Source organism: Pituophis catenifer, unplaced genomic scaffold (assembly GCF_029215685.1).
Source record: "Pituophis catenifer annectens isolate HBS135680 unplaced genomic scaffold, rPitCat1.0.hap2 SCAF_10, whole genome shotgun sequence".
Classification (NCBI taxonomy): Eukaryota; Metazoa; Chordata; class Lepidosauria; order Squamata; family Colubridae; genus Pituophis; species Pituophis catenifer.
The window spans coordinates 3663767-3673208 of NW_027256890.1; the positions used below are offsets into that span (position 1 = coordinate 3663767).

The 9442-nt window shown below is 50.8% G+C and overlaps 1 protein-coding gene across 1 annotated transcript in view; it reads right to left on the bottom strand.

Annotated features, from left to right (window-relative positions):
* NCOR2 (nuclear receptor corepressor 2) overlaps positions 1–9442 on the bottom strand; it is a 170045-nt gene that overhangs the window by 141382 nt on the left and 19221 nt on the right. The window contains 1 exon segment of the mRNA XM_070951279.1: positions 3014–3060. Coding sequence (XP_070807380.1) covers positions 3014–3060 — 47 coding nt within the window.

Consider the following 9442-nt stretch of genomic DNA (forward strand, 5'->3'; position numbering starts at 1 on the left):
TTTTGCTCTCCCCAGGCTCCAGAGCCTCTCTAGGAGCCCGGGGAGAGCAAAAAAACGGCTTTCCCCTCCCTCCGGAGGCCCTCTGGAGGCCGGAAACTGGACCAACTGTGCCATCACGTGCAAAAGCGGGGGGGGAGGGCAAGGGGGTGTCACACGCACATGCACGGGGGGGGCGGGGTACATATAATTGTGCGTGTGGACACACACACGCATGACCCCCCCCCCGGCTCCCCCCGCTTTTGGCACGCAATGGCATAAAGGTTACCCATCACTATGCCCTACGACTTACTCAACCGGAAGTGTCATATGGAAATTAATCATATCTGAACTGTGATTAATTGTTGAGTGGAGAAGTTCACTGCCAGTGAACTGCCAGTGAAACTCCATTGCCAGTGAATCTCTCCACTGAAACCTGTGACTTAAGACCAATCGGTTCTCACTCTTATGACCACTGCAGCATCCCCACCCATGGGTACGTGATCAAACTTCAAGGGGCCTGACACGCATGTATTTATGATGCATCCCAGGGTCATGTGATCGCCATTTGCAACTTTCCCAGGTGGCTTCCAACAGGCGAAGTCGGTGAGGGAAAGTTGGATTCACTTAATGACCCAGCCAAAAAGTGCAGTGATTCACTTAACAACCTTGTGTTCTGACCCAGCTCCCCCAAACACAACAAATCCTCTGAAGTTAACTTAAAGATTCCTTTAATTAGGAGCACCAGCAGCCCCGGCAAAAAGTTTCTCTCTCAATGCCGGCTAAGTCTGTCTGTCCAGATGAATAGTTGTCTACCACGTCTATTCATCTCCAACCCCTGCCTTTTATCTCTAGAGCTAGGGTGGGGCTTCGCTAGCAGCGGTGGCTCTTCCATCCCAAGGACCGGCCCATAGATTTCCACTGCTCTCCTCTCCTCTGCCTTCTGCGCATCAGGCACTGGACCCAGCTGTTCCTCCTCATCCTCATCAGCCACTTCCAGACCTGGGGGCTGTTGACTCTCCATCTGAGGGATGATGGACAGCCTAGGCTCCGCCTCTGTTTCTCTCTCTCTCTCTGCCAGCTCCATTCCCTCTTCCCCCTCGGAGCTCCCAGGTTGCCCTGATGCTGACCCTGACTCCCACACCTCCCTCTCCTCCTCCTCTGATTCGGCTGCTGGAGCAGCTGGTGGCCACAAGCCACAACACCATGGCAAAAAAAAAAAAAAAAAAAATAAGCAGGTGTGATTCAGTTATCAGCCACCCTGCTTAACAATGGAAATTGTGGTTGTAAGCCAGGATTACCTGTAACATACCTGGCCGAGCCTGCTCTGGAGTAGCTCTCAACCTGGGTTTGAAAGTAAAAACCCTCCACAATGGTCTTCAACGTACAACCGCAATAGAACCCAAATGTTGCTAAGTGAGAGGGTTGTTAAATGAATTCCACCCCATTTTACGACCTTCTTTGCCACCATTGTTGAATGAATCACCGTCGTTCTTAAGTTCCTAACGCGGTTGCTAAGCGAATCTGGCTTCCCCGCTGACTTTTGCTTGCCAGAAGATCGCAAAACGAGATCAAGTGATCCTGGGACGCTGCAACTGTCAGAAGTACATGCCAGTTGCCAAGCATTCTGGATTTTGATCGCGTGACAATGGGGAAGGCTGCAAAGTGTGAAAAAAAACGGTCCTAAGTCACTTTTTCCAATGCCATTGTAACTTCAAAACGGTCACGAAGGGAATGATTTGTACTTGAATACCACCTGTAAAAGGTAAAGGTTCCCCTCGTACATATGTGCTAGTCGTTCCGACTCTAGGGGGCGCTGCTCATCTCCGTTTCAAAGCTGAAGAGCCAGCGCTGTCGAAGACGTCTCCGTGGTTATGTGGCCGGCATGACTCAACGCAAAGGTGCATGGAACACTGTTAACTTCCCACGAAAGGGGTCCACTATTTTTCTACTTGCATTTTTTACCTGCTTTCGAACTGCTAGGTTGGCAGAAGCTGGGGCAAGTCACGGGAGCTCACCCCGTTACGTGGCACTCGGGGATTCGAACGCTGAACTGCCGACCTTCCACCAAAGGTGGTCCCTATTTTTCTACTTGCATTTTTTTAATGTGCTTTCGAACTGCTAGGTTGGCAGAAGCCTGGGACAAGTCACGTGGAGCTCACCCCATTACGCGATACTTGGGATTCAAACCGCTGAACTGCCAACCTTTCGATCGACAAAGCTGAGCGTCTACACTCCTAATTCCCAGCAAATCCTACACTGGAAGTTTCCCGACATGAGTTACAGCTCAAAAACTATCAAGGGCCAAGTCCAAATTGACTCAACCCTCCGGTGACCCTGGCCCTGCTCCGTTCACACATGCACCTTGCATGCCCTAAAGGCGATGCACGACACCCCTTCTGGATAAAGCTGACCCAAGAATGCCCTTTTATAGCCAAATGCACCCCCCCCCCCAAACACACACACACAGGCATTCCAGCATCTCTTCCCCCTTGCTGCAAAGCCAGGCCAGGAGTGGGCAAAACCTTCATTTATTTTACGGTTTGCAAGTTGAACGGTCGTTCGTCCAAGCCAACCTTGCAAAAAACAAAACAAAACAAAAAAAAACAACCCAAAAACAAGGATGATTTTATCCTTCTCCTTTGCCCCAATTTGCAATTCAAATCAGGAAGGGAAGGGAAAAAAATAAAACCCCAGGTGCCCCAGCAGGTTGCAAAGCCCTTTTTCCCAAGAAAGGTGTTCTCAGGTGATCCCAGAGGAAGTGTGTAGCCGGCAGTTCAGCTTCCTGCTTGGCAGCCGGCCAGCCAGATGATGATCAGCCGGAGGTTGGCTGGGAGAGGAGGGAGGGAACGGGTGGGGGGGAAGCTTCCTGGCTGCTGCCCTCTGTCCCAATGCATACATAATCTCCTCCGAAACCCAAAGGCTGGCAGCCGATCGGGAGGGACACCTGGAATTGCAACCCAGGACAAGAAGGGAAAGGGGGGGGGGCAGAAAAAAAAAGGAAGAGGGAATGTAAAACTCTACTTACCAACTCCACCTGGGTCCCAATCCTTCCAGGATCCGGTGAGCGGCTTCTGCCTTTTTCTGCAATCGGAGGGATGGAGACAAAGTGTGGGCGGGAGGGGGGGGGGAGAGAAAAATGCACATAAAATGAGGATTATTTTTTTGTTGTTATTTTTTTGCTGCAGAAAAAGTGGCCTGCTTGGCTTCCTTTCTATCTCCCCCCCCCCCCACAACCTCACTCCTCCTTCCACCAGCTTGCTCCAAAATTCCAGCTCCGATTTTTCTGTTGCAGGAGATGACAAATTAAAACACACTTCCTTCTCCGCTCTTCTCCTTCCCCAGGGCTGGAGAAAAAGTTAGCAGCGCAGAGAGAGAGAGAGAGAGAAAAAGAGAAAGAGAGAGAGAGAGAGGAGGGAGGAGAAAATGCTTGTGTGTGGGTGCACACTCCCAGCCTCCCTCCCATCTGTCTCTCTCTCTCTGTCTCTATTTCTCTCTCTGTCTCTCTCTCTCTCATCCTTTTCTCTCTCTCTCCTTTCTCTCTTTTCTCTCCTCTCTCCTCTCCCTTTCTTTCTTCTTTCTCTCTCCTCTTTCTCTCTCCTCTCTCTTCTTTCTCTCTCTCTCTCCTTTCTTTCTTTCTTTCTCTCTCCTCTCTCTCCCTCCTCTCTCCTCTTTCTCTCTCCTCTCTCTTCTTTCACCCTCCTCTTTCTCTCTCCTCTTTCTTCCTCTCTCTCCTCTCTCTCTCCTCTCTTCTTTCTCTCTCTTCTTTCTCTCCTCTCTTTCTTCCTCTCTCTCCTCTCCTCTCTTCTCTCTCTCTCTCTTTCTCTCTCCTCTCTCTCTTTCTTTTTTTCCTCTCCTCTTCTCTTCTTTCTCTCTCTCCTCTCTCTCTCCTTTCTCTCCTCCTCTCTCTCTCTCATCTCTTTCTTCTCTCCTCTCTTTCTCTTCTTTTCTCTTCTCTCTCTTTTTCTCTCTCTCTCCTCTCTCTTCTTTCTCTTTTTCTCTTCTCTCTCTCCTCTCCTCTCCTCTCCTCTCTTTTCTTTCGCTCTTTCTCCTCTCTCCTTTCTCTTTCCTCTCTCTCTCTCCTCTCTCTCCTCTCTCTCTCTCTCTCTCTCTCTCCTCTCCTCTCTCCCTCTCTCTCTCTCTCCTCTCTCTCACACACACACACACACACACAGACTGTGTCTCTGGGCCTGATGAGAAGCCTTTCCTCCCAAAGGAAAAAGGAGAAGAGCCGCCTGGGCCGTGGGCATCCAATGGGCGAGGGGAAAGAGAAAGGATCGGGGAGTCCTCTCCTCAGACTAGCCAAGGGGTCTTTGGCTCTTTCTCAATTTCTCTGCCAGAAATAAAAGCCCCCCCCCCTTTTTTCATTTTCTTCCTTGGGATGTTCTCCCATGGTTTTGGAAGGGCGGAGAAGGGAGGTTACAAGGAAGAGAGATGGTTATTTTAGACCTTCTGAATCTGGAGAGGCCAGGTTCTCTGAACGACCGTTGTCAATTGACTGCAATGATTCACTTAACAATGGTGGCAGGGAAGGCCGTAAAATGGAGCAAAACCCACTTCACAACTGTCTCATTTAGCAACAAAAATCTGGGGCTCAACTGTGGTCGTAAGTCGAGGACTCCCTATTACCACGACATACCTCCTTCCAATCCCTTTGTGTTTGTTTGTTTTGTGCCCTGCCTTTATTTTTACAAATAAGTCAAGGCGACGAACATAACCAACATAGCTTCCCTCCTCCTATTTTCCCCGGAACAACAACCCTGTGAGGTGGGTTGGGCTGTGAAACAAAACGGACTGGCTCAAAGTGGTGTTAGGGTTTCCCGTCTAAGCAGGGGGTTGGACTAGAAGACCTCCAAGGTGCCTTCCAACTCCGTTATTCGATTCTATTCTAAAGACACCAGCCGGCTTTCCACAATTACACAAATTTCTAGGGGAAAACAACAACGATGACAACAACAGGAGGGTTTAACACACACACACCCCAAGTGGAAGAAACCACAGGGATTTCGTGTGTCGTCCTCCACCCGCCTCCTCCCTGGCTGCGTCCGGATGCATAAAGACTATATAGTACCGCGATGGCGAACCTATGGCACGCGTGCCACAGGTGGCACGTGAAGCCATATCAGTGGACACACGAGCTCAGCTCTGGCGTGCATGTTGTGTGCCGGCCAGCTGATTTTCGGGCCTTTTGGGCCCACCGGAAGTCAGAAAAAGGTGTTTCCGGCCTCCAGAAGGCCTCCGGGGGGTGGTGGAGAAGGCCATTTTTTGCTCTCCCCAGCCTCCTAGAAAGGCTCGGGAGCTGGGGAGAGGGAAAAACGGGCCCTTCTGGTGGGACCGGAAGTTGGCAAACAGGCCTTTTCCAGCCTCCGGAGGGCCTTCAGTGGGGTGGGGAAGGCAGTTTTCACCCTCCCCAGCTCCTAGAAAGGCTCTGGAGATTGGGGAGAGTGAAAAACGGGCCTTCTGGAGGGACCGGAAGTTGGCAAAACGGGCCTTTTCCGGCCTCCGGAGGGCCTCCGGAGGGCCTTCAGTGGGGTGGGGAAGGCAGTTTGCACCCTCCCCAGCCTCCTAGAAAGGCTCTGGAGCCTGGGGAGAGCAAAAAAACGGTCCTATCACATGCCAAAAGTGGGGAGAGCGCAGGGGGGGTTGAGCACGCATGCGCGGGGGGTGGGTCGCATAGAATTGTAGGTGTGGGCACACGCATGAGCGACCCTCCCGCACTCCTCCCTCCCCCCACTTTCGGCACACGATGGCAAAAAGGTTAGCCATCACTGGTATAGTAGTTTAGCAGCCAGAAAGGAAAAACACATTATACTCACTCAACCATACTAACCTCAGTTTGCAGGGAAAAAGAGAGTCTGCAAAAGAATGAATGCTTGGCCCCCATCGTGAAGGGGACAATCCGCCCCCTCAACACCACAAGGCAGAGCTCTAAAGGAGGAGCTTTACATGGGGAACATTTACACAACGAGACATCCACCCAGTGGCCGGCTTCTTGCATTACCGGATTGTGTCTTCTGCAGGTTGCAGTTTTGACACGCGCACACAAAACGAGCGAGGAGGAAGAGAAAACTCAAGAAGGGCAACCTGCCAGAGCTGCAGGGAGCCACCTCGGAGGCATTCAGAGGGCATCTAGCTTATATAGATACAACAGACCAGGAAAGCTGGTATAAACCGAGGTGGCGCAGTGGTTAGAGTGCAGTACTTCAACTACTTCAGCTGACTGCTAGTTCAGCAGGTCAGCAGATCAAATCTCACCGGCTCAAGGTTGACTCAGCCTTCATCCTTCCGAGGTGGGTAAAATGAGGACCCAGATTGTTGGGAGCAATATGCTAATGCAATATGCTAATATGCTAATATGCAATATGCTAACTGTCAGCGTCCCAGCACTGACATAGAAAAGGGAGGAGAAGCCTGAACTTTTGCCTGCTAAATCCCTTTGAAGATTCGGTCTCCTCGGAGATGGGGAGGGGGGAGACATTCCTGTGATCTGACGAAGAAGGAATCAGGAAAGTGACTTGGAAGATAGCCAATGAGAAGCAGAGAATTGGGGATCGGAAAGGGAGGGATTGGGGGGCAAGGGTCAGTACTGACCACGAAAGAGTCAGGATCAGATTGCTGTGCTCGAATAAAGAGAAAATTTCCTTAAAGATCGGCAGTTTGGAAATTCATTATTTTGAGATAGCATCGAAACCTGACACTAACTTTGTAAACCGCTTAGAGAGGGCTGTAAAGCACTATGAAGCGGTATAGAAGTCTAAACAATAATAATAATAATAATGTCCCGCCTAGCTAGAAGGGGCTGGAAAGGAAGGGTTCCCCCCCCGCCAGAGGTCTTAGGCCCATGATGGCGAACCTATGGCACGGGTGCCACAGGGAGCCATATCTGTGGTGACGCGAGCATTGCCCTAGCTCAGCTCCAGCATGCATCTGCGTGCTGCCAGCTGATTTTCGGGCCTTCCGGTCCCACCATTGGGAAACGGGCTGATTCTGACTTCTGAAGGGCCTCCGGGGTGTGGGGAAGGCTGTTTTTTGCCCTCGCCAGGCTCCAATAAAGCCTCTGGAGCCTCAGGAGGGTGAAAAACGGGCCTACTGGGCCCACCGTAGCCATTGCGTGCCAAAAGCAGGGAGAGTGGGAGGGGTGTCACACACACATTGAATTATGGGTGTGGGCACACGCATGCGCGCCCCCCCCCGTGCTCCCCCCGCTTTTGGCACACAACAGCAAAACGGTTAGCCATCACTGTCTTAGGCAAAGCTTTCCCGCCGGTAAAGGAGAGTTATTTGTAGCTCAGGGTTGAAATGAAGGATCCTTGGTGCTCTCTGAGGGTGTTTCTTGTAGACATTTCGTGAACCAACTAGGAATATCATCAGTGCTAGAAGGGAGGGGGATTTTGCAGGGAGGAGGAGAAGAGGAGGAAAAGGACAAGGAGGAGGAAAAGAAGGAAGAGGAGGATGGGGTCCTGGTGGTCTCTAAGCTGGTGGCCTTCTTGTAGACGTTTCATGACCCAATTACGTAATATCATCAGTGTTAGAAGGGAGGGGTTTTGTGGAGAGGAGGAGGAGGAAGGATCCTTGGTGCTCTTTGAGCTTGATGCTTTCCTTCCAGACGTTTCATAACCCAACTAGGGAACGTCATCAGTGTTAGAAGGGAGTGGGGTTTGCAGAGAAGAAGAGGATGACGAGGAGGAATGTGGGAAGAAGGAGTAGTATCGTGGGGTCCTTGGGGCTCTCTGAGCTTGGTGGCTTTCTTGCAGACGTTTCACGATCCAACTAGGGAATGCCATCAGTGCTAGAAGGAATTTGCAGAAAGGAGGAGGAGGTGGTGGTGGTTTTTGGTGCTCTCTAGCTTTGATAGTTTTCTTGCAGACATTTTATCACCTAACTAGGTAACATCATTAGTGCTAGAAGGGAGTGGAGTTTCTGAAGAGAAGGAAGAGGAGGAGGAGAGAAGAAGAAGAAGAAGAAGAAGAAGAAGAAGAAGAGAAGAAGAAGAAGAAGAAGAAGAAGAAGAGAGAGGAGGAGGAGGAGGAGGAGGAGGAGGAGGAGGAGGAGGAGGAGGAGGAGGAGGAGGAGGAGGAGGAGGAGGAGGAGGAGAGGAGGAGGAGGAGGAGGAGGAGGAGGACGGCTGTGGGGTCCTTGCTGCTCTCTGAGCTTGGTGGTCTTCTTGCAGACGTTTCATGATCCAACTAGGGAACATCATCAGTGCTGCTGCTGCTCGCTGCTGTTGAGCAACCAATGACCTTACCTTATTTGGGCAATGAAGCATCTGCAAGAAAACCGCCAAGCTCGGAGAGCATCAAAGCTCCCCCACCTACCCAACGGCGGGAGGCAGAAGTGCCCAAACGCTCCAAACTCTCTCTCCGTGCAAAAGTAGCCAATTTTTCCTCCTCCAAGTTGCACTAAAAAGCGAACCAGACTTTTAACACACCTCAACAGATGCTCAGCCAGTCCAGTCGCTACACAACCGGAAGGCAGGTGTGATTTCCCCCAGCTGGAGGTTTCAACTTTCATCTGCAGGAGGTCAGCCTCCTTTGCAGGGAAATTTATGAGCCATTGAATGTGGGGAAGGGGCGAGGAGGATCCAGGTTTGCACCGCTGGTCCCTCCCTCGAAAAGCAAGACAGCTAAAGGACTCAAAACAGCCTCTCTCCATCCCTGCTGGGCGCCCCTCCAGAAATCCACCCCACCCAACCCTGCTTAGCATCGGTGAAGGAGGCGCTGCCTGCCCCTTCATGCAACCTTATTTCCAGACCCACAAAAATGCATATTCGTAATCCTTGATTTACGACCACAATTGAGCCCAAAATTTTCTGTCACTAAATTGTTTCCTTTCTTTCTTCCTTCCTCTCATTCCAATTTCCTTCCTTCCTTCCTATCATTCCAATCTCCCTCCTTCCCTGCCACTCTCCTCCCACCCTCCCTTCCTCTTTCTGATCTCCCTCCCTCTCTCCCTCCTTTCCTTCCTTTCTTCCTTGTCCCCATCTCCTTCCTTCCTCTTTCCAATCTCCCTCCCTCCTTTCCTTCCTTCCTTCCTTCCCTCTCATTCCAATCTCCCTCCCTCCCTCCTTCCCTTCCTTCCTCTTTCTGATCTCCCTCTCTCCCTCCTTTCCTTCCTTCCTTTCTTCCTCATCCCATCTCCTTCCTGTTGTGACCCAGGCCCACGTAGTTGATATTAAATGCAAAACAGTTTCAAAAACAAACAGATTTTGTTAAAACAGCTGAGAATTAACACGTTCTCAGATATGATATCTCTGACCTTGGATAATTAGGCAAACTGCCAAAGGCTTTTCTTGGCAAAAGTTCAGAAGCAGAAGATGCCAACAAGAAAGAGATGCAGCAAGACAAGAAACAAATCTATTAACCTTGTTTTCCGGCAAAGAGGCCAAGAGCCGTTGCTGGTCTTTTAAGCCTCATGGGAGGGGCCAATCATCTCTTGGCCTTACTCCTGAGTTGTCCTTTCTGCTTTA